General features: G+C 40.2%; 1 protein-coding gene across 2 annotated transcripts in view; it reads left to right on the top strand.

The window, feature by feature from the left end:
• PROSER1 (proline and serine rich 1) overlaps positions 1-25,277 on the top strand; it is a 27,800-nt gene extending 2,523 nt beyond the window's left edge. Inside the window, exons 2-13 of one of the 2 annotated variants that reach the window (XM_059042131.2) lie at positions 1,318-1,383; positions 3,698-3,766; positions 5,766-5,860; positions 6,848-6,941; positions 8,704-8,814; positions 10,719-10,802; positions 12,192-12,270; positions 12,877-12,972; positions 17,116-17,160; positions 20,740-22,381; positions 23,158-23,308; positions 23,914-25,277. In XM_059042131.2, the coding sequence (XP_058898114.1) occupies positions 1,318-1,383; positions 3,698-3,766; positions 5,766-5,860; positions 6,848-6,941; positions 8,704-8,814; positions 10,719-10,802; positions 12,192-12,270; positions 12,877-12,972; positions 17,116-17,160; positions 20,740-22,381; positions 23,158-23,308; positions 23,914-24,036 (2,655 nt within the window). In that variant the 3' untranslated portion in view covers positions 24,037-25,277. The remainder of the gene's footprint in view (positions 1-1,317; positions 1,384-3,697; positions 3,767-5,765; positions 5,861-6,847; positions 6,942-8,703; positions 8,815-10,718; positions 10,803-12,191; positions 12,271-12,876; positions 12,973-17,115; positions 17,161-20,739; positions 22,382-23,157; positions 23,309-23,913) is intronic. The other variant, XM_067016220.1, reaches the window with a different exon arrangement.

Raw genomic sequence — 25,277 nt, 5'->3', positions numbered from 1 at the left:
ATTTGATTAGCTCCTCCTAACCGCTCATTTTACAGAGGGCAAATCTAGTATCTGTGAGGTTAACTAGCCAGCTCAAAGTTACCCACCTGGTGAGGGAGGAGACCACTGTTCAAAGTTGGGTGGTCTGACTCCTGAGTGCCATGGTGTTGTGCCTGGGGATACAGCTGGGCCTCTCAGGTGCTGATCAAAGAATTAAGACATGACTTGGCATCAGCACAATCCAGGATTTGGGCCAGAAACTTGCTTTTGATTGTGTCCAATAATGGCAATAATACTCAAACTCCCAAGAGTACATTATCCAGAGTACCACTCCCTCCCCCTTTTCAGTGAAAATTCAGCAACTGAGCTCCCTGGATGTGTTTCTCTGTTGACTGGTCATAGTATTTTCTCCTAGCAGAATGATGCACGTGAAAAGTACAAATATGGTTGTTTTGTAGTGAATGCAAAGGGATTAGTTGCTTTTTCTTTTTATGGAGTGTAAATGACCTACAACACTGACGATGTTTCTGTATACTAGAAGATGACCACTACAATATGTCTAGTTACCACCTGTCACCATACAAAGGGGATTAGTGGATTTTTAATGAGTAGTTGTTACCAAATTTTGATAGTCTGGTGTTTCCATCTGTAAGCTTAGCATATAGTTGCAAGGAGATCATACATGATTTCGTTCGGCTCTAGATAGTGCTGGGTCAAGGCCATTGACGACTCTCTGAACTTCCCTATTATGTGTCACATCTACTCTTGACTTTTAATCCTCACAGTAACTGAGGTGGGTAGTGATTGGTGAGGAGACTCTCAGGGCAATTAAAATATCTTTCAGAGGCCACGCTGCCAGTTAGTGTCAGGCGCACAGATTGGCTCCTGGGTTCACATCCCTGTAGAAATACTGAGAGCCTGGACTAGACCATGTCTTATCCATGTTTCTCTATCACTTAGCACATATAGGTATGCAATAAATAATTATCTGATGAATGGGTAATGGGTAGTACATTTAACCTTAAAAACGACGGCTTATTGAATTTTGGATTCTTTAAAACTGCAATTACTTTTCCAGGAATACTTAATTTCTATTAATGTCGAATCATATCTCTTGCAATTCTGTTCCCTTCCTTTGTAGGAGTGAGTAGGGAGGCCCAGGGGCTTTTCCGGCTGTCTCAGTGTATCCCTTACAGCATGGAACTTGGGAAGGTAGAATGTCACATCACCATGGTGACTTTATCGGCCTCCTTGTGCCAGGGCTGTTTGAGTTGCTTAGGCAGTTTTGATACATGCATATGATTACATATATTCATTCTGTTTTTCTATGTTTTTTAGGCTGTTTTGACAGAGTACAAATTAAAAGCAATTGAATATGTGCATGGATATTTCTCCAGTGAACAGGTATTCCTTTATTTGTTTAAGCAATAGCATTTTTTTTTCTTTTTTTTTTTTAACTGACGTTCTGATTAGTGTCTTTATTTACCTGCTGGTCAAGTTCAGAATTGCTTTTACTTTGTTGCTGTGTTTATTCAGGAACTTCAGAAGCTTTCAGTTTTAGCAGAAAACTACATGATTTATAGTTGGGGTATTTTATAAACATACCCACTTTCACCATGATATCATATGCTAACATGATTTTAAAATGCAGTGTCTGAAGAAAGCAGTTCAAAGTGTTTATATTCTGGGCACAGTATCATATGTTGTAAACTTCTAATGGTAAACATACCCAAAATTGTACAGTATTTATGAGTCCATAATTGCAAAATTCACTGCATTTTATAAAACTTGAACAAATGGTGATATATGTTCTTACATGAAGCCACTAAGTAAAAATTTTAGCAAATAAGAAAAAAAATAGTGTCTAATAAGTAGTTTCTGTAACTCTCAGAAGACTAATATTTTCAGTGTGGTAGTTTAATGGGGACTTTCTCCCAACTTTAGGGGGAGTTTGCTGATTTTGAAAAACAGGTTTGCATGTATATACACACACATATGCAGAGAAAGCTGGATTTCCAAGAGATACTTGGAAAATACTTGATAGAGAAATAGACCAGAAATGGAAATGTACATCTGAAGAACAGAAAAGGTTGGGAACGTGAATAGGGTAAACAGTGGATGAATCTATAGATTGAGTTAGTAAATGCTCCAACTTTTCATCTGTTTCTCAAGACTTTCAAAACTTGAATAACTTTAAACCTGTAGTTCTGCCTACTAAATTCCTCGAAGCTACTTTGCGACTTGCACGTGTTACTGCCTATTTAATGAGGGTTTTTCAGCTATCCCATTACTTTTCAAAATCGCCTTATGCTTTTTTAAAAATTTTAATGTTTCAGAGAAAGAGTTATAAAATTTCACATAGCTGATAGCTTTTCTTTCCTTCTCTTGTGTTTCTGTGTATATATGTGAAATCTTGTAGATAACTTCCTATTGTGGAAATTTAATGACTTTGCTAAAAATTTAATTACTCTGCTAAAGTCATTAAAAATTTAATCAAGCTACTTTCTAAGTGTGACCTTCTAAGCTTATTATATTGATTATTATATTATAATATAATAATCATACATGATAATTTATAAAGTTTTATGGTTGGTAAAGTCCCAGATAGCATTTACTGTATATAGTAAAAACATTATTCTCATAAAAGTAAGGGCATACACTCTTAGAAAATTGTATAGAAAGTACCCACAATACTTGTTTGCTATTTTTGTATCTCTCATTAAGGAGTGAAAAGTATTTTTACTCTTCTTCACAGACCACACCAGTTCCTAACATTAACCTCGCTTTGTGGAATAATTTGAAGCCTTAACACGTTTTTAGGAGCTCACAGTAAAATAATTCATTAACCCAGATTTTATTACCCTCTCATCTTGAGTCTTTTTTTCCCTTTTTGGGGTGTCCTTGGAGGCAGTGAACCCCGGTGGTGGTGACCATGCAGAGACTTCAGTGTTGTGATCATGGTGTCTGGTCACCTCTTCCTGGCTGTTGCACAGTGTCTCCCTCATTCACTTGAACTTCGCTGCTGGTAGTGGGAGAGAGCCTGGCTGGCTGTGCTCTCAAAATGACTTACCATTTAGAAGCTGCTGGCGTGATTCAGGGTGATTCCTACATTTTTAGGGAATAGATCTGTGGTCTGATTAAGAGTAGTATGCCCTCCAGATGTGAGTTAAAGAGTAGAATTTAGTGGACCTACACTAAACCGCACCACTGAACACCCTTTTGTGATTGATTAAAACTGTTATTCTCCGCTAAATGTTTTGAAACTTTCCATTCATACTATATCTTTATATTCCTACGTGACGTTTTTATCTCCATCTAGTACTTTTCCAGCTTTCCTTTTCTTCAGGTACCTTCTCTTCCTGTACCTTATACTTTCCTTTATTCTAGACCAATGCTGTCCAAGACTTTCTGTGATGATGGAAATGCTCTCTCTCTGCAGTAACCATCATGGTAGCTACCAGCTTCATATGGCTGTTGAGCCCTTAAAATGTGGCTTGTGCCAGTAAGGAACTGAGTATTTGATTTGATTTGATTTCAGTTTCAGTAGCTGCACTTGGCTAGTCCATCAGCCCAGTCTGAACTCTGGTGTCATGCTGATGCTTCATCACCGGGGCCCAGGCAGCACACTTTGAATAGTAATTCAAAGTACTGAAATACATCTTGGAGAAATGTTTGCAAACACATTGTCGTTAGAGCTAAATTAGTTCTTTGCTTTCAGGTGGTTGATTTACTGAGATATTTCTCCTGGGCTGAGCCTCAGTTGAAGGCAATGAAAGCATTACAGCATGTAAGTAATTTATTTTTCCTTAGAATGTAGAATTTAAGTATTTTGAATTCTCCCCTAGTTTTCTCTAATTCATCTTAAGTTGTAATTTGTTTGCATTAGATACTGACGCTAAATTTCGTTATACTTTGATTATTCAAAATAACTATGTTAAAAAATTAAAACCTGTAAATTTAAATCATATGTACTGTACTATTAAATTGTACAGGGTCCTAATTGGCAGATTGGATTAGAAAATATTTATCGGCAAAAGCAAAGCATAGGATTTGAATTAAGTATTTTTATTTACTTTTATTTTTGTATATCTTCACCCTCTTGTATTTAGTCTTAGAAGAATAGTCAGACTGGTTTATACTTATATTTTTTAGACCAACGCTGTCCAAATTAACTTTCAGCGATGATGGAAATGTTTTATATCAGCTCAATCTACTGTGGTAACCACTGGCTACATGTGGCTTTTGTGCACTTAAAACATGTCATCTGTCTGAGGAAGGGTATTTTTAAATTTCAATTTAAACAGGCACACGTGTCTAGTGGTGACTTACTATATGGATAGCACAGCTCTAGAGCCTAGATTAACAGAGGCACCAAAGTCGAACGGGATCTGGCTGTATAGGAAGATTTTCCTGGGAGTATCAGGCATTGATAGCTTTAAGGAAATCTACAATCCTTAGCTTCCTAAACTAATTTGCCTAAGAAAGTGCTGGGTCTGTTAGTGCTTCTTCTCTTTAACAATTGCTTTTTTTCTGCTTTACCAAAAAAAAAAAAAAAAAGTTGTCTCACCCATCAGTGGCAGGTGAAAATCTTTCTCTAAGGATCAAAGAGACAATGCACTATCCTGAGAGGGAGAACAAAACAGAGCTTCCATAAGAAATACTGATGGGGACCTTGCCTTATTTTATCAGGACAACAAACAGAAAACAAACTGATAACAAACCTTGCCTTATTTTATCAGAACAACAAACTCATGACAAAGCTCTTAGGCTGGCCTGCCTGTCCACCTACCTCAGAATTAAAAATCAGAGGTGAGCTGCACAGGCACACCATAGTGTGCTTATAGACAAAGTACGGCTCGTTTGACTGCTTTCCTACTGGAGACTGACTGACGGGTTCTGGTATGGACATTTTCATAAAGTAAATGAACTAGGTCAGTAGTTCCAAGGTTTTCAGAAATATGTAATAAACTTACATATAAGGAAATCTATCTTTTGCAGATATGTAAAACTTCCGGTAAAATTTTTAGATGTCAATTTAAAAACATGCAATGGGGTATATGGTTTTACCAGTTCTTTTGGTGGTACAGGAGTTAAAGTGTTTGAAAACCACTTTTGTTGATCAGTTGATTCTAACTGGTCTCCTTATCCTGACTTTGCTTTTGAATTTCCTGCACTGTTAACATACATTTATAAATGGACCTGCTTTTCAAAGATACAGGTGTCCTAGGCAAATAAATTATGTAACAGTCCACACAATCTTGGATTGTCACAGTGCACATTAACAAGGCTCTTAAGAAAGTTCAGTAAAGAAACCTGTTTAACCCATCTTTCCTCTAATGTGATTGGAGTACCTTTCTTTAATAACACTATTCAGTGCCATGGACTTCACTAGGAAGTTCTGATTGCGGCGTACCTAGCACTCTAACTGAGGAATATAATTTTTTTCTAACTTCTCGAGCAGTGTATCTCCCATATTTGTAAATATCCATTTTTATATAGCCTTTCTGAGGAAAGTAGAACATGTAAATTTTGTTTTCCATAGATGAACATATTGAGAAATGTGGATAAGAAGGAGCACATAGGAGAACGTAGCTCTTCAATTAAAGTAGTTACATTGAAAAGCCTAATTTTAATTCACACAGTTGTTAGGACTTACTTTTGATTAAGCAGTTTTCATCTCAAATATTTATATTAAGAACATTTCATTATACTCCCCCCCAAAGGCAATTTCTTGCATGAAAATTTCTCATGTTGAAAAAATTTCTCATTATTTTTTATATTAATAGAAAATGGTGGCTGTTCACCCAGCAGAAGTAGTCAATATACTCAACTGTTTCACCTTCAGTAAAGACAAACTAGTTGCTCTTGAACTGTTAGCTTCGTAAGTATTTTTCTTTTTACTTCATTGGAGAAAAGTTTGGGAGACTTTTTAAACCCTTTTAAACTCATTAGTATATGTTAGTGTGTCAGAATTATATTAGTAAATGGAACTCTAATAAAATCTATGCAAGCACAGAGCTGAATTCTTATATCTAAGTATCTAGTGTGCTTATTACACATGGTTATAACTTATAAAATAGTGGGGCTTATCGAGTTTAATTATTTCAGTTTGTCTGCATTTCGGTGACTTGCTTTGCATTCCCACTCTGAATAATGTGAAAGGCTTGGTGATAAAGCCAGAGGACTCATAGTTAGATGGGTTCTTCCACGTTCTGACAGCGTGTATTTTTTTTGACTTAATATATACTTACTCTTTCTGGATCTTATTTTCCTCAATTGTGAAAATAAGGATCTCATCTACTTAGTAGGGATGTGAACTTTAAATACTGTAAGATGTGTGAAAGCACCCAGCACGACATTTGAGAAAAGATTGTGTTGAACGTAAGAGAAAAGGAACCTACTCTCCTATAATGTAAGAGTCTAGAAGTTGCTGTTTATTTACAGCATATGCATTTTTAAGTCCCTTATATATTTGTAAATGACCACAAAAAGCACAAAATTAAAATGAAGCATAAGGTTAAACTTCATTTTTAGGTCAACCATGATTCTTAAGCATTTAGCACATGGGTTTGTTTTATTGCCAGTAGCTCTCCTGACACTCATTGAGAGGGTATATTTGCAAGAATCTCAAAATAGTGATTTTTATTTGAAGTATTACTTTGTTACTTTCAGGTAGCCAGATAAATGTCTGTTCAGTTATTATATTTACCATCTTCACAGAAACATGTTATTTACATTCACCAATTAAAACTAAATGATCATACTTTCCTCATTATGTCATGGGGAAAAGCTTACTCAGATATATCTATGTATTAAATATGTGTGTCCAGCTTCTTAAATGAAAAGCCAAATTGTATTTGCTTGGTAGAAACATTGTTGATGCACAGAATTCTCGTCCCATTGAAGATCTGTTCAGGATAAATATGTCTGAGAAGAAACGGTGCAAGAGAGTGCTTGAACAGGTAACTTCCTCAAGATTGCTATATAAATGGTATGTTGGTTTTTCTGAACGCTGATGAAGAAAACAGTGTAGTCTTATTCCTATGTTAACTTTGTTGAATAACCTGACTGCTGTTATGTGATGGGTTAAGAATGACACCCCAGCAGTCTTTGGAGGGGAGACACTGGTGAATGAAGAGATGGCTTGAGAGTGAGAAGCCAGCCCAGTGAGCCTCGTGGGGTGTTTATTCTTGGTCCCTTGGTAGCTCTACCATGGCTCCAAGCTTTTGTCTTTCGTTTTATGTATTTAGGAACTTGATTGTTTAAATTTGCTTTGTCATCGGACTTATTTTCATCAAATTCATAAAAGATGAGCAATAAAGCAAGATTGCAGTTTTTTAATTTAAAATCTGTAAGAGTGGGGGAAGTAGTACTTGTCCAAGCCTAAAAAACTTGATTCGTCATCTAAGGTATTTATTTCTTAGGATTGTGATGGTTGGCAACAGAATTAGTGATTAGAAACCTGCTTGAGGCACGCGTGGATTGCTCCCGTAGGGGCTGCAGCTCAATCGCATTTAATCCTCACACCCTCCACCAAGCTCAGGAGAGTGGAGAACTTGCCTTAGTCACAAGTTATTGTAGCAAAAGCAAGATCTGAGCCCACGTTTCTTTACTTTAATAACTCCATTGAGTTTTTTGACTAAATTCTTTAAGGCATTAGGCATTTACTACTGTAGTTTTCTTCCTTATGAAGCGTTCTGATCATGTGACTTTCCCATCAGAAATAATCTGGGCCTGAGTCTTCTGTGGAATAGGTCCTTTAATCAATGTAAATTAATACAACTTTTCTGAAAGGCAAACTTGAAGAGCCTTTAAAATGTTCATACCTTTTGACCCAAAAATTCTATTTCTAAGAATTTATACTAAGGAAATAAATAGAAACATACACATTCATATATAAGGGCACTCACCCTGGTACTATTTATAATAGCCAAAAATTGAGATGATTTTTAGGGTTGGCATGTTTAGCACGGGGCTGGATTATATAGCTAATAATATCATATATACCTATAAAATACAGCATATATATATTTAACTTGATATTCTTATACAGTATAGATCCATTAGAATATATGTCACCTATTACAGTGCTTTTCATTCCTTTAATAAATATTTATTGAGCACTAATTCAGTATGTGGTAGGCACCATTTCAGAAGCTGGGGACACAATAATAAGTAAGCTAGACCAAGATCTCATCCTTCATCCTTTTTCATCATTATAGCTCTTTGGACACCCAGTGTCTCATGTTGTTGTTTGTGTTTTATCCACTAAGTTATGTAAACTTCTTCAGAGTGGAGACCATGTCTTTTTCATGGCTGTGCTCTCTTTGCCTTACCTGTAATGTGAGCTTGGTGTTTATTGAGTTGGACAGTGTTATTTCTTGGTCATTGGAGAAATGAGACATATCAAATAGTAAATGGACTTCTTTGCACACAATTTACAAAATCCATTGTGAAGATATCTTTGTATAGGAGTCTATTATCTGTGACATTAAAAACATTATTACTATTTAAATAATTCCATTAAATGAAGTGATTTTACTGATTATTGTTTTGGTCATGTTCACCAGTGGAAGTGCTGACTGATGTCTGAACAGATTGAATGGGATGCTGTTCCTTAATTCATGTTATTTAGCAGGGCTTCCCAACATCCAGAATACTTAATGTGTGAGTTTATTTGATTTTTTTTTTTTTTTAACCACCCTCTTCTTTGTTATTTTACAGGCTTTCAAGGCGGGCTGCAAAGCTCCTCATGCTATGATATCTTCTTGTGGAACAATCCCAGGAAATCCATATCCCAAAGGAAAACCTAGTCGCATAAATGGGATTTTCCCAGTAAGTATACCTTCGTGGCTATATATGAAACTTCTTCATATGAAATTGAGCATAGTTAATGATATTTAAAGAAAATGCCAGTTGATGATGTGTCTACAAAGGAAAGGGATTTTGCTATGTCAGCAACATAATTCATAGATTCACTACTGAGTGAAAGTTCATACATAAGCTGTATTAAACTATTTGTGTAAAATGTAGAGAAGAACAAGCCAAATGGGAAAGATTTGGTTTTATTTTTCCAAGTATTTTAGAAGCACTGATTTACATGTAGTAAAGGAGTATTTCTCAAATTCTCGGTATTCTGCAGACAGTTTCACAGTTAAGTCTGTTTGGGAAACTCTGAATGCAGCGTCTCCTTCCTGGAGAATCATGTTGCATAATAAAGGGTCTGAGAAGTCCCGTAAGAAATACACTTGTTTTTATATCACCCAGTGTTCCTCAGACTTCTTTGTGAAATAATTTTTTCATAGAACGGTATATTTTTATTGCAGTGTGACAAATAACCTTAAAACTTAGTGGATTGAAACAGTAAACATTTAGTATCTCATGCAGTTTCTCTGTATCAGGAATCTAGGAAAGGCTTAGCTTGGTCCTGGCTCAGGGTTTCTCATAAGGCTGTAGTCATCTGACGGCTCTATTGAAACACAAGCCTAGCTTCCAAGGTGGCTGGCTCACTTACATGCCTGGTAAATTAGTGTTGTTGTTGGCAGGGGGTCTTTGTTCCTTTGCCATAAGGACTTTTCCTTAGTGCTGCTTGAGTACCTCCTGACATGGCAGCCGACTTCCACCAGAGCAGATAGTCCTGGAGAAGGCCAGCGGAAGCTGTGTTTTCTCTTATCACTCAAGACTTGGGAGTCAACAGCCATCATTTCTGGACTATCCTATTTGTTATACAGGTCAGTCCTATTCATTTGGAGGGCTGCACAAGGGCAGTAGGCGCTGAGGGTCACTGGGGGGCCACCTTGGAAGCTGGCTTCCATACTAGTATGTACCATTTAGAACACATGCTATCAGGGGGACACGTTGTAATAGGGCGTCAACTTATTTTGATCTGTTAATTATAGCAGTCTTGAATGAGGTCAGTATAAGCTATCACACTTAATGCTTATAGAAAACATCATTTTTTATTACCTATTTTCAACTGTAATACAAGAACTCTTTTTGATTCTTTGAGCATTATACACTGTAACACTGGAGGTCTATCTCTGGCTGTTCCTGTTGCACAGAGAAAAAATTAGAACGTACTTTTTTTTTTAAAATAAAATTATTTATTTTTATTTATTTATTTTTGGCTGTGTTGGGTCTTCATTGCTGCACGCAGGCTTTCTCTAGTTGCGACGAGCAGGGGCTACCCTTCTTTGCGTTGCACAGACGTCTCATTGTGGTGGCTTCTCTTTGCTGCGGAACACGGGCTCTAGGCGCACGGGCTTCAGTAGTTGTGGCATGCAAGCTCAGCAGTTGTGGCTCGCGGGCTGTAGAGCGCAGGCTCAGTAGTTGTGGCTCATGGGCTTAGTTGCTCCACGGTATGTGGGATCTTCCCGGACCAGGGCTCAAACCCGTGTCCCCTGCATTGGAAGGCAGATTCTTAACCACTGCACCACCAGGGAAGTCCCCCAAAATTAGAACATACTTTATCCTCTTCTGTCATCTCCATGTGTATTGTGTGTTTCCTTCTACCTCTGTACATGTTATGAGGGTTCTGTGGCAGAGGAGGGTCGAGGACTTTGTCAGCATCAGGCAGCCAGGGCAGGACTGGGTTTACAATCCAAGTCCTTAATCTCCTACCAAGTTACATCCTTTTCTGTGTAATACAGTGGATGTCTTGTTTTGTTGTGTTTTAGCTTTTGGGTTTGTTTGGGTTTTTTAAAGTCTTAATTATCTTTCCTTTTTCTTTTTTTTAATAGGGAACCCCTTTGAAGAAAGATGGTGAAGAGTGTACCAACGAAGGCAAAGGAATAGCTGCACGGATTCTCGGACCGTCCAAACCAGTATGTTTAGAAACTAAATGATGGAACAAGTCTTAACTCTTACATTTAGTTTTCTGTCTATTCAAGGAATAAGTTTCATTTTTGTGTTGTGAAGCTTAAAGTATACCAGAAACTTGAGGAAAGTGAATGGTCTGGGGAGATATAGTATAATTAGTTAACAGTGTTAAGGGCCCTATTGAGGTTTAATATCTTATTTTAAAGGTAGAGCAGATGAACTGTTTTTACTTTTTTCTGCAGCCACATTGAGCTGTTTTCTTGGAGATGTGGAGTGCGGAGAGTTCACTTTAATGAAGGTTGTGGTTTGGTGGCTGAATTAGCATTAGTGTTAGTGAAGTAAGAATGGAGCTAGGAGGTGGAGAGTATTTTCAAGGGAGTGATGAGAATGGTTGATTGGAATATGAACTGAACAGGAGAAGACAAGCCCGTGGGTTGAAGGATTGTTGGAATTGACGTACTGGAGGCCTCCACCCAGCCACTTTGTAGTCCTACCTGCCCACCTGACAAGAACTCCAGTGGCAGTTGTTTATAGCAAGGTAGTCACAGATCATAGTCCTTGTACAGGACTAGTACATCATCAGGGCTGCCGTTATGAGCACTAGAGAGAGTCTGGGTCCCTTACCACCAGTGGATCCCCTCTGCTGCAGGGGTGTGAGTGCCAGCCCCCTCGAGTGGGTGTGCGTGCTCTAGCATCCTCTCTCTCTGTCTCTGTCTCTGTCTCTCTCTCTCTCTCTCTCTCTCTGTAGTTAAAAGTACAGCATGTGGCCTATCTTTGGATACCTCCGGTTCTCTGGAGATCAACCCTTTGAATGTTCCTTGTTACTTACATAAGTTCTATCAACTCTAAAATGAAAGATTTGTGGATTTCAAAAGGCAAAAAGACTAAGTTACTGAATTCATAATTCCAGTCTACGTTCTACTAGAATTGTCAGAACGCCAGATGCTAAAGGAAATAGTGCTTTTTTCTTCCAAAAGGAGAAAAGAGGGTAAGAATGATAAGATGAATTCTCAGGAGGATGTTGGAAGTTCTTGAGTAGCCTGTTCCATAGGAGGAGATAGTAATTCTTGGATTAATTTAGACTGGGTCAGAGAAGAATCTGCTGTTTAGGATAAGGTTTGGCCCTTCGTTGGAGATGATTTACAACTGAAATAAAAAAATAAACACCTCCACAGCAGTCTTTGGCAGGATCTATCTTTGGAATTTAATAGGAACCACATTTATTAAAGCCATTTTCCTCATTTGTACCATGTGTTAGTGCAGTGGCATTTGATATGCTGGGGCAGTTTTGGCCTCTTAGGCCTAAATGTTTTGAAAGACAAGTTGTAGTTTGTTTTGCCAGGAGATGGCTTACTTGATTTTCTCCTAACTGCTGTACTTTCCCCCTCATTTAGCCTCCTTCAACATACAATCCACATAAACCCGTTCCTTATCCGATACCTCCATGCCGGCCACATGCAACTATTGCACCAAGTAAGGCGCTCTTTCAGATTTTACTTTTTTTTCTTTTTGTTCTTTATTTATTAAGTTGAAAGTAAATGTTGATATATGTACTTTGGAAATATGGAGCACTTATGAAATATGCTGTCGTGAGCTTTATTTTGCCATGTGTCTTGGTCTACAACAATGGAGAAGACAGAGTTTATTTAGGAAATTTTCCTTTTGATAAATTAATTGTATATTCTCATCATTAATTATTTTTATGGGTTTTTGCTTATGGGTAAATCATCTTGAATCCCTTTTGATAGTTGGTATTCAAAGGCATCAGTAACGCATTTAACTTAAAAAGGCCGAGTGTGTGTGCTTGACAGAAAAGGCGGACCAGTTAAATCTGGCCAGTTCTGCCCGCCGTGCCCATCCGTGAGCTATGTCTGGAGTGAGCCTGCAGTGGGAAATAGAAGTCTCTGCTTGTCTGATTTGATCTCACTTTTCATTCAACCGTAGACCTAAACCTCTACCTAAAATGTAACTGTACTATATAACAGTTTTAGAAATAAATTAGATAGCTGCGTCAATACAGTTTGAACTCAGAATGGTGCTAAATTTTATATATTTTTTTCTATTATATTTTTATTTTAGGTGCTTATAACAATGCAGGTCTGGTACCATTAGCCAATGTCATAGCTCCAGGTGTGCCCCCTCCACCTCCATATACTCCTAATCCAGTAGCAGCAGGTAAAATCATGTTGTTACGGGGTATTAAAAGTCAATAACTTGTACGTGGTACACTTGGAGGGGCCAGTTGTGGGATGTGGTGGTGTCCTAACAGAAAGCACAGCCCCGGAGCAATGATGATGGATCTGAGTGCGACATACAGGTTCCACTAGAACAGTCTCGGCCCACATGTGTGAACACGAGCAGGTTGTAGAAACAAGAACCATTCTTCATGAGCAAGAAACTGACAGGCTGTGGAAGAGCATCACCGACTTAATGCATGTCTCCATTTGGGCACATTCTGTCTGCCGTGGGGAGGAAAGGCTTGTAAGAAGGTGCTCAGAAGCTCTGAACCTCCCCAGCATATTCCAGTTCCGCCTTTTTCTTTGGGCCCATTGGGAATACGGGATATGAAGTGTAAATATTTTTCTCTATCTTGTCAAATTGTTTTCCAAAAAGACTGCACCTGTTTATACCTGCCAATGAGGGTATGTGAGCATAGGGTTTCTTCACACCCTTTCAAAATGGGATATTATCAGTTTGGGGCTTTTTTTTTTTTCTTTTTTACTTTTGCCAATCTGATACGGCTGATTTAGCTGCTTTCTCCTTTTGTCTGTCTTTTACAAAAGTTTAATTTTTATTTCGATCAATTATTGTTTATTTGACTCTCCTGAATTTTATGTCTTGTTCAGGAAACCCTTTCCCATCTCAACATTGTGACATCTACATTCTCTAATTACTGTTGTAGTGATTCTTTTTAAATGTAGAGCTTTACATTCATTTGCCATTTATTTCTGTATATGTGTAGGGTAGGGATAGAACTTAAAGTAAGTTCTGTCTTAATTTAATTCTGCCCTTCCCAGAGACTCACAGTTACTTTCTAGTGTTTAATAAATTCTTTTTTTCTAGCCAGAGTGGCTCCATTGTTTGCAGCCGAGTACTCTAAAGTTGCAAAACATTTTTTCCAAAATTTGTCATTTTATTTCTTGCCCTTGTTGATGGTACCTCTCTTGCCCTTAGAGTTTTACATTTTTGCATTGACAGATAGAGGCTGTGAAAGAAAAGCTGGAACCAAGTTACCTTAGTTTAGAAATTCTTAACCCTAGGTAGTCCAGGTAATTTAGGCCTTGTAAGATTCCTACTCCCTCTGGAATTTATTTTCACATAGGGGTGAAATAGAGGTTCATCTTAATTTTTTTTTTCAGATGGTAGTCAGTCCGTTCATGCCAGCAGTCTTTATTCACTAATCTGTTTTCCCTGGTGATTTGAAATAATACATTTATCTTGAGTTTTCATTTACACACATGGCTCTCTACTGGGTTCTTTATTCTGTTCCAATCTAGTGACTTTATGTTGTGATGATACCATATTGATTTGATTAGCAGATTTATAGTATATTCTGACATGTGATAAGGGTAGCTTTCTCTCACTGTATTTTCACACTTATCCATCTTTGGAAATTGATTCTTCCATCTGAACTTTCAGGTCATTTTATGCAGTTAAAAAGAGTTGAATTTATGTATTTATAGTTACATAGTAATCTGGGGATACTTGACATTTTTACGATATTATTAAGTTTTACCATTCAATCATATGTATGTCTTTAAATCCTGTCAGATGGTAGTGTTTTTCCCCCAGGCCTTGTAAGAAGTTTTTTTTTGTTTTTGCATTTTAATTGAGTTATGGTTGATTTACAATGTTGTGTTAATTTCTGCTTCTTTCAAGAAGGTTTTGTAATTTTCTTCATACAGGTTCTTTGCCTTAGGTTTTTGTCTCGGGATTTTAGAGGGTTTGTTTTTGTTTTTTGTTACAATTATAAATGGATATTTCATTTCTAGGTACTTACTACTGATTCCCTATTGTAGTATTTTTTTTCTTGAAAGTCTCTTGAATTTTCTGGATATAAAATGTCAGCTGACTTACACTTTACTATAACTTTTTTCCCTCTGGCCTTATTGGGTGTTGACCCTTATTGTGTCCTCACTCCTTTTTGTTTTCATTTTTCAAAAGTGTTTTGCCTGTATATTTTCACATTTCTTTTTTTTAGGGTTTTGTTTGTTTAGTTGTTTTATAAATTATATATAGCTGGAATCTGAGTTTTTAAACCAGTGGGGAAGAGACTTAATAGGAATTTCTGATAAGCCTAAAAATTATATATTTGTTCTTAGTCCTTCCATTTTATTTTTGTACTCATTATTATTCTTTTATCCTAGTTTTTTGTGGATTTTTTTTGTTTGTTTGTTTGTTTTTGCGGTACGCAGGCCTCTCGCTGTTGTGGGCTCTCCCGTTGCGGAGCACAGGCTCCGGACGCGCAGGCTCAGCGGCCATGGCTCGGGCCCAGCCACTCCGCAGCATGTGGGATCTTCCCGGACCGGGGCAAACAACTTTTGTTTCCTTGTCCCTACCCAAGCTTAGAATTTCTGTCTTTAGTATCACTGGTGACTGCCTTCATATTCTTAATGGTTGTCAGTGTGCGGAAATTAAAAACAGCTGTCCTTCGTTCCACCATTGACTTCCTTACTCCCTCTCCTTTTTCATCAATTTGTGTGTTTTGATGGGCTACTATACATTTTTCTTTCTGTGCCTCTGAACTCATGGCTTCTTAACTGTTTCTTCTATGATGCTCTGTCCTCATATACTCATTCTAATTTTCATCTAGTAGAAAATTTCTCTAAGTAGATTTTTCAAAAAAGGGTGCATGGTGTAGTATTGTAGATGAGAAACCCAGTTCCCGTTTTCTTTTCTTTATTAGAACCGTAGTCTCTTTCTGTAAGCTTACAAAGAAAATATTCCTTATCTTCAGAGTTCATAAATGTCTTTAATCTTGGAGTTCAGATACTTCGCCTGGATGTCTAGGTGTGGATCTTAGCGCTGATCTTTCCTGGAACTCTTTAAGCTCTGTGGATATGAAAACTCAAGTCTTTAAAGCTTAGGACAATTTTGTTCTTATATTTCTTCAATTAATGCTTTTTCATCTGTTCTTTTTTTTTCTCCTAATACTCTTCTTTTGCACTGTATTTATTTTAAGTCTCTCAGCTCTTCATTTATGGTACCCTTTTTTTTGTATTTTTGCCATTTTAAATGGAATTTTTGTTTATTTTCAACTAAGTAATTTAGCTTTCAGCAATGTTATTTCTAATCTTCATCATTCTTTGCATTTATTAATTTGGAGTTAGATTTTTATATCTAAAGTCTTCACCTTCTCTGCTTGCAGTATTTTCTTGCAGTATTTTGTGTATACATGTTCCTAATCTGCATGACAGGATTTTAGAGTTCTTTTTTTCTTTCTTTCATGGACTCTCCATTGATAGACACCATCTGTTCAGTCGTTTATTTATACTGAGTCCCTTAAACGAGCTGTGATCATTTTTGCTCACCGTGTCAGGGCTTGGGGGTTCCCTTTGCACCTTGTGCCTGTCACACTGTTGGTTTCTTGGGCAGTTATTGGCAAGCCATGCAAGGTCATTTTTTTCCATTGGTATCTTTGACCTGTTTGGTTAGACAGGTCCTTTCCAATGGGGGTGGGGAGGAGTGTGCTTTAGGTTGTCCTTCTCACAGGATTCAAGTCAGACTCAACTAGGGTAGTTCTCCCTGACACCTCCTAGCGTAGAGTCTTTTCTAGAACTGAGCACAGCAAGTAGGCAGAGCCACTTCCTTTCAGTTTGCTTTGTGATCCACATGGCTCGTGAGACTGGCTCCTCAGACGGCAGTAGATTCTGCCCTCAGCATCCACCTTCCACTTGCAGGCCTCCTCCCTGTTGTAGGCACTGGTGGCCAGCAGTGACTGTCGGCCTAGCCAGTGACAGTGGTTCCTCAGTGCCCTCCTGCTGCACTTTCTCCTAGATGGCACACTCAGGCCATCACCTTTCCCAGAAACTTTCTTAAATAGATCTGTAAAATAACAGTGTTGGCTTAAAGCCTGCTCAGCTAGGGAGAGACGGCGGGAGTCAGCTGCTCATCTTCCTAGCGAGCTTCATGCAGTTCCTGCTCGGGTTTTTGTTTATTTCCTTTCTTTTTCTATAGGCATATGTTGTTTTCCTAACACAGTATACGTACATATCCTGGATTTTTCTTTTTTTGACCCCAGTCTCTGATTATTATGATGGTGAATAATTTGTTTAAAGCTTGAAATCAACTTTTATTTATTTATTTATTTTCACATAGAGAGTGAAGACCTTTCCAATCAGTCAAAACCTACACAGAATCCAGGTAAGTACCAAATTTGATCCAGAGATAACTGATGTCTGTCCTGGCTGCCTGCTCTGTTTTCACTGAGATCAGTTTGAGTTGAATGTACTTGTGATCTTTATGCTTTAGGGAAAGTTCCTGGTTAAAAATTTAACTAATCGATACTTGCTGAAAATGGCTTAATAGCGGTACATTTTATACATACAACATGAAATGCATACTCACTGGATTTAAAAATAACCAGATGCCTTTGTATCCTGTTTGTAAAACTTTCAAGCAATCAAAAGTGCTAGGTGGCATTATATCTGCATTCACTTTATATTATGTGATAGTTGAAGCCTCATTTTTTAAAATATATAAACAATTTCTTTTTGATAAAAACCCTTTTTGACAAATGCTATGTCAGATATATCTTTTAGACTTGCTTATTTCAAGAAGTATTTGGGTTAGTGTAGTTTAATATAAGAAAAGAAGAAAGAATTTAATTTAAGAAAAGAAGACAGGGCACCAGAGCAGAAAGTGGAATTGGAAGAGGAAGGTGAGACGTGGTCCATGGTTCCTGCAGGTGGCAGCAGCACTGTAACAGTTTATTCTCCCCCTTGTTGAAGATAATGCGTGATCAGGAAAGAGATGCTTTCTGGTGTGAGACAAAACCTGGACCAGTTCTTTTGTAGCAAAGTAGCACATGAATCTAATCGTTATGGTGCATGGTTAGGAGTCTTGGTGGGAGAATTCCGTTCCCTAAGAATGTGCCGAAACAGTGCTTTTTAGCTGGTAGATTCTAAGGAGGTAGCGTAGCAGGGTGGCAAGGACACTGAGATGTCAGGACATATAGTTTTTGATCCTGGCTCTGGCACCACCCAGCTTTGTAACCTTGAGCAGCTTATGTAGCTTCGATGAAAAAGAGATTCAGGAAACTTCAGCCTTTCTGCTCAGCTTCATTAGAAGATTTGTTTCTGAGGAGAAGCAGCAGATTGTCATAAGTTATTCCTTTGTCATTCCTTTGTTAGGAATAGCACACTTTGTTTTCCTTTGCTATGTTACGTTAGCATGATTAAGATTTATTTTTTCCTTTTTGAGCCATGTTAAGAAACAAAAATAAATACAAACTAGTATAATGCTTAAGAGCGAGGGTCTCATAGACCTGGGTTCAAATCTTGGTTCTGCCACTTCATAGCTGCATGAGCTTTTTATCATCATCATCATCATCATTATCATTACTGTGACAAGGTCTCACTTAATGAGATCTACCCTCTTAACAAATTGTTGAGTACATAATACAGTATTGTTAACTGTAGGCACAGTGTTGTATAGCTGATCTCTAGAACTTATTCATCTTGCATAACTGAAACTTTATATCCTTTGAACACCACTTAATAGCTGAGTGATCTTTTAACAGGTTGCTTAATCACATCAGGGCTGAGATTGCCCATCTATAAAAATGGGGGTGTTAGTGCCTATCTCAGGGGGTTATGTGAGGACAAATGAAATGATGGGTGTAAAGTGCTTAGCACAGGACCTAACACATAGTGGTTTATGGTTAACGACCAAATTAGATGATAGGAAAGTGATATTTCTCCTGGTATGGTTTTCAGGAATTCATTTTTATTGTGTTCCATTGTAACTGCAGGCACTGTGATTAATAGTACATAGCTTTTGTGTTATTATATCAAAAGATCTCCAACAGAGGCTGCTATAAAAGAACACTGTGGGACAGCTTGGTTTTACCTTGCCATCTGTCATTAACTGCATGGTCCTCAGCGCGAAGGACAGTGAATTCGCAAATGTTTCCCAACCAATGCTAACCTAAATAATTTTTTAAATTAATTAATTAATTATTTATTTTTGGCTGTGTTGGGTCTTCGCTTCTGTGCGTGGGCTTTTCTCTAGTGCGGCGGCGAGCGGGGGCCACTCTTCATCGCGGCGTGTGAGCCTCTCACTGACGCAGCCTCTCTTGTTGCGGAGCACAAGCTCCAGTCGCGCAGGCTCAGTAGTTGTGGCTCACGAGCCCAGTTGCTCCGCGGCATGTGGGATCCTCCCAGACCAGGGCTCGAACCCGTGTCCCCTGCATTGGCAGGCAGATTCTCAACCACTGCACCACCAGGGAAGCCCCTAAATAATTTTTTGATACATTATTTACACACACAAAACTGGGCATATATTCCTTGTGCTTCTAATTCTTGTAAAACAAATTGAATACAAAGATACAAGTCCATTTTCATATATACTCTAAATTTAAATTGATAGCTATCTTTCTTGATACTAAATTAACTGCTTATGACATGACTGTGGTATGAACTACAGATCTTTTTGAGTTTGACGTTTATATATTTATATATTACTATTTGTCAATTCTCCTATCATATTTATTTTCTAAAACAGCTGTAAAATTTGTTGAGCCCAAGGCGGCACCTTTGGCCATCACTTAGTACAAATGAATTATGTAGATGCGGGTTTCCTCTGTTCTTGTCCTATGGTCCCTTCTCCACCCAGATTAACACAGTGCACTGCTTCATTGACCATGTCAGCTTCCTTATGTCCCATTGACCATGTCAGCTTCCTTATGTCCAATCTTTTGCATAGATTTAAAAATTTAAGTCTTAGTCCATGAAAATGTCTTTCAGTTGATTATCCCTGCAAAAGGAATATTCTCTGTTTACAGCTGAACAGACTTCGATGTGAGTATAGCATTCCATTTGGCACCAACAGGATCATCAGAGGCCAACACTTTCATTAAACTGATTCAGGGAGGAAACCCAGATCATCCCCCAAATGCTTGTATGATTTGTAGAGTTTATCAGAATGAAAGTATTGTAGCAAACTCTAGAAGTCTTGAGAATAAGTCTTTGGATGGGTTTGAGGACTGTAGTTGAGGTAATCATGATATATCTAGTGCAGCAAACACTTATTAAACACACAGATGCCATGCACTGGGCTAGGCGTGAAGACTCTAAAGATGAATTAGACAAGGCCTTTGCTGCTAAAGGAGCTCCTAGGACCAGCCAAGTAAAGTCCCAAGTTAAGATATGTAGAGGAGTCAATATGAGAGAATGCTTGGGGGAAAAACTGGATAGACTGATAATCTGGAATATTAAGTTCAACTCACAGAGTGGCAACCAAGCATACTGGAGAGATGGCCTGAATCCTAGATGGACTTGTATGCCTCTAAAAATGATGAAATGATGTCCTGAAAGCTCTTAAGAGGGGAAATGACTTGTATTATTACTCTAGACAAGTGGTTTTAGAGAAGTAGAAGTACACCAATGCTAATCACAGTTAAATTCTTTGAATTTTTTTAAAGAAAAAATGGGGAACTATGAAAGGGAAGTTTATTTGCTCCCTTGTCAAGGCTTCCTCACTGTGAATTGGAAGGCTATTCTGAGCAGAGTCTAGAACTCAGCTGGATCTAACTGAGGCTCCCCGGTTAAAATCAGGGTGATGGAATCCAGCAATGTCGACGTTGCAATAGCCTATTATACCTGCCATTGATTTTCTTTGACATTTGTTTAATATTACAAAAATTTTCATTCATTTCTTTTGAGTTAAAAGTTGACATTTCAGCGTGATGGTAAATTCTTGCCTCTCTTTCTCCCGCCACAGCATTTTCTACCCCAGCAACTCAGCTCTTTTCTCCTCATGGCTCTAACCCTTCAACACCTGCGGCAACTCCTGTTCCTGCTGCTTCGCCGGTCAAGGCAGTAAATCATCCATCGGCATCGGCCGCTGCCGCCCTCTCTGGGATGAACCTGCTGAACACCGTCCTTCCTGTGCTCCCGGGGCAGGTCTCAGCTGTTCATGCACCTCAGCCAACGACGCCCAATCCAACAGTTATCAGAACCCTTTCCTTGCTGGCTGCACCGGTGACTTCTGTGCACAGCACCACATCTGCTCCTGTTCCTTCCGTTTTTTCTGGCCACGTTCCACTGCCAGGTCCTTCTGCCGCCCCAGCCCCAGCTCCTCAGGCCGCATCTACACCGCGGGCCACCGCCGCCTCCAGTGAAACGTTCGCTTCTGCTTCTGCCCCCTTCGCTAGCCTCCCCTTTGCTGCCACCTCTACTGCCGCTTCTACCAGCAACCTCGATTCCTCCTCACTGCCGTCGGTTTTTGCCGGGCTCCCCTTGACCTTAGCACCGACCTCCCAGGGTCTGTCCAACCCGACTCCTTCTGTGATCGCCTGCGGCTCTGCTCCCACCGTTGCCTGTCCCCTGGGTGTAAATCACCCCCTTCTGTCTGCTCTAAAAGGCTTTCTGACGTCAAATGATACCAGCCTGATCAACTCTTCCACGTTACCCTGCCCCGTTACTAGTGGGCTGGCTGCCCTCGCCTCCCTCACTAACCAGAGCTCCGACTCTGCGGCGGCCGCGCCTAACAAAGGCTACGGCCCGCAACGGGCCCCCACGCCGGGACTGGCCCTGTTCCCGGGCCTGCCCTCTCCGGCGGCCAACGCGGCTTCCACGCCCCCCGCTCTGCCTGCGCCCGCCGCCGCCTCGGGGCCCGCCGGCTGCGGCTCCTCGGCCGCCCTGCTGCACGGCCCGCTCGCGAGTCACGCAGACGCGCCCGGCTCGTCGACACCCGCCGCCACCAGCCTGCCCGTGGTGATCAAGACCGAGCCCGCGAGCCCCACTCCCTCCGCCTTCAGGGGCCCGGCGCCCCCGGCGCCCCCCGCCCCCGCTCCAGGCGCGCTGGGCCTGTCGGGGGCACTGGGGCGGGCGTACACGGCAGCCTCGGTGCCCGTCAGTTTACCGTCCTGCCTCGCCCCCGCGCTGCCCGGCCTCCCGGGCCTGAGCGCCCCCCCGAGCGGCTCGAGCCCCCTGCCCGCCCTCCCGCTACCCGCGCACGGCTCCTCCACGCCCATCGCCCCCGTCTTCAGCGCTCTGCCCCCTTTCACTTCGCTGAGCAGCGGCTTCGCCCAGGCTGCCCACCCGCCCCTCGGAGCCCCCGCCTCGTCCGCCCCCGCCTGCGCCCCCGGCCCCTCGGCGCCCGCCTCGGCGGCGGCCTTCCCACTCAGCCTGCCCACCGCCGTGCCCTCGCTCTTCTCCGTGGCGCAGGGACCTCTGCCGGCCTCGGCTCCCTCCTACCCCGGCTTCTCCGTCTCCGGCGCGCCCCCCGCGCTGCCTTCGTTCCCGGGGCTGCAGCCGCCTGCCACCGGCGCCGCCACTGCCCCGTCGCCCGCTCCCGTCCTTCCTGGGTTCGCCTCCGCCTTTAGTTCCAGTTTCAACTCCGCTCTGGTTGCGCAAGCCGGGTAGGTGGATGGTCTGGAGGGGAAAGTATCCTTCACATAACTAGTTCATGCTCTTGTTTTGAAGTTGTTCAAATGAAAATCGGCATCCAGTTGTTTGGTGGCGCGAAATTCTGTTTTTCTGGGTTGGCACTTAGGTGCTCGAAAAATGTTTTATGTTAAGATAAATATATAAAATAACAATGCCTGCTCAGATAATTTTAGGACTTGTATTTGGTACTTTATCTTGATTTTAAAACAGCAAACAAACTCACTGAATTCAGAATAATACACTTTATAATGGAAAGTTTTATATCAGTGAGTGGCTGACTTTTATGGTTCCAACAGAGAACAGATTTTTTTTTTAACATCTTAAGATAGTATTTGACAAATATAGAAGCACTAGCTTTTATGTCTTACCTGCATTTTTTCCTTTTTTCTTAAATTTACTTATTTATTTATTTGATTGCATTGGGTCTTTGTTGTTGCGCGCGGGCTTTCTCTAGTTGTGGTGAGTGGGGGCTACTCTTCGTTGCAGTGCACGGGCTTCTCATTGCAGGGAATTCTCTTGTTTTGGAGCACGGCCCTAGGCGCGCGGGCTTCAGCAGTTGTGGCACGCGGGCTCTAGAGCGCAGGCTCAGTAGTTGTGGCTCACGGGCTTAGTTGGTCTGCGGCATGTGGGATCGTCCTGGACCAGGGCTCGAACCCGTGTCCCCTGCATTGGCAGGCAGATTCTTAACCACTGCACCACCAGGGAAGTGCCCTTATTTGCGTTTTGACCTGTTCTTCTATCGTTTTAGCTTATCATCTGGACTTCAAGCTGCAGGCAGTTCTGTTTTTCCAGGCCTCTTGTCCCTCCCCGGTATCCCCGGGTTTTCCCAGAATCCTTCACAATCATCCTTGCAGGAATTACAGCATAATGCAGCCGCACAGTCAGCATTGTTACAGCAGGTAAGTAGGCAATGCCTGGTGGAAATAGAACGGTAACGTGTAACATAGCTTCTGTAGTGATAACCTTGCAATACAGATAAATAGTGATATTTCGGCACTGGCCAAAAAAATGGCTCTTAGCAGAACATCTGGAGATTTGATGATTAATTCTCCCAGAATCTTCAAATTATTCTTGTTTTCCTTCAGAAGGGTAACAAAGGTGGTAGAATATCTGCATCTGTAAGAATTGTTTTTCCTGCTTACAGACTTTTAAATCTCAGTTTGGGGATTTTACAGATGGAATCTTTAGATGTGACAGTGAAATTTTAGCTGGTCTTCTACAGTTTAAGCTAAAATAATGGACCATTAAGGCGAATTTTCTCTAGAAAACCTGCTGATTATTTTTTAAGGATATTAAACATCTTAAAGACATTTCTACGCACCTCTGCATCTGAAGAAGTTTGAACGTTTCTTACAAATTTCAGGAGACGGAACAGACTTCCCTTGCCCCAACATTTTTACTTTCTTTCCTTGTTTAAATACCTGTCGTGTGGGACAGGCCAAAGCAAGTACAGGCCTGGTTGAATTTGGCACTCTGCTAACCTGTGTGTTCATCTCTCCATCAGGTCCACTCAGCTTCAGCTCTGGAAACCTACCCAGCTCAGCCGGATGGGTTTCCTAGTTATCCTTCAACACCAGGAACACCGTTTTCTTTGCAGCCAGGCCTGTCCCAGAGTGGGTGGCAGTGAATACATTTAAATGCATATTCTCCTCCAGAGCAACATGAGAATTGCCTGAGGACTGCCGTGAACAATCTGACAAATGTGCAGTTGGCCAAAAGTCAGGAAATGAGGATGAGGATAATCCTGGGGAAATTGGGATAAGAGCTCACAAAACATGGTTGCATTTTTTAAAAATGGTTTTAAGTAGGAACATTCCCCTTTGTAAATATGCTGACAATAAATTGTATGGAGAATAGTATTTTCAAAAGTATTTGGGGACTTTTCACCTCCCACCCTATGAAATTTTGAATCGTGTATACGATCTATGTAAGAAGAATACTAAAGAGGAGGTTGAACTCTTTATAGCCGAATACAGCCTTAAATCTGCTTGTACAGCATCCTCTGACAGAAGTAATAGTCGTGCCTCAGACTTACGGGTTGCGTGTGGCCTTGGGGGAGCTACTACCCTTGGTGTGCAAGAGCGGTTCCTGTTAGCATCACTGGAGCTCAGTATCCGTGCTCCGTATGTATCCGCCAAAGGGAACTCGAGACCCGCCGTTATTTTTAACTTCTGACATTAATGATCACACGTGTACTGCTGAATTTAACTCAGTGTATTTCAGGTAAGTGACAATGGTGCTTAATATAGTCTTTAGAATGACTTTCAGGTGTTTTCAACTAAAAACATATATATCCAGAACTACTTTCTTACGGAAATACAAGTAAGGCTTGTGATAATTTGCCTTCAAAACTTATTTCTTAATCTCAGCAGTATCCAAATGCGTGAGGAACATTTGACTGACCCTTGGGCCACCGCTATTACTCACTGTACTCCGGAAGCTCTTGGTGAATGTTTACAATCATGGGATGTAGTATTTCTATTTGTACTTAGAATCACATGCTTACCGAGAATAATTATGTGACAACAGATAGAAAGACTGGCTCTGTTAGTAAATATGCAGTGCGTACTCTATTTAAGGTTCTGTGCTAGTATAACACGATTGAATGTCATTAAGTATAATAACTGCCACATTTGGAGGACAGGGCAGTAGGGAGAATGAGTTCCAATCCTTTGATTAAAAGTATAAACCATAGAATCTACTGTAGTACATTTCATCATCTAGAAGTTTTACTTTTATAAAGATGGTGTCTAGAAGATGTTGCTAATGTATTTTCCTTCAACCTGGGGAAAAAACTTTTTAAGTATATTAATATTCCTGTATGGTTAGTTTTTAACAATTTTTTAAAATAAACCTTATGGATATGAC

This window comes from Kogia breviceps, chromosome 16, assembly GCF_026419965.1.
Source record: "Kogia breviceps isolate mKogBre1 chromosome 16, mKogBre1 haplotype 1, whole genome shotgun sequence".
Lineage (NCBI taxonomy): Eukaryota > Metazoa > Chordata > Mammalia > Artiodactyla > Physeteridae > Kogia > Kogia breviceps.
The sequence above is the reverse complement of the archived record's forward strand: the minus strand, read 5'-3'. Positions and strand labels throughout refer to the sequence as shown.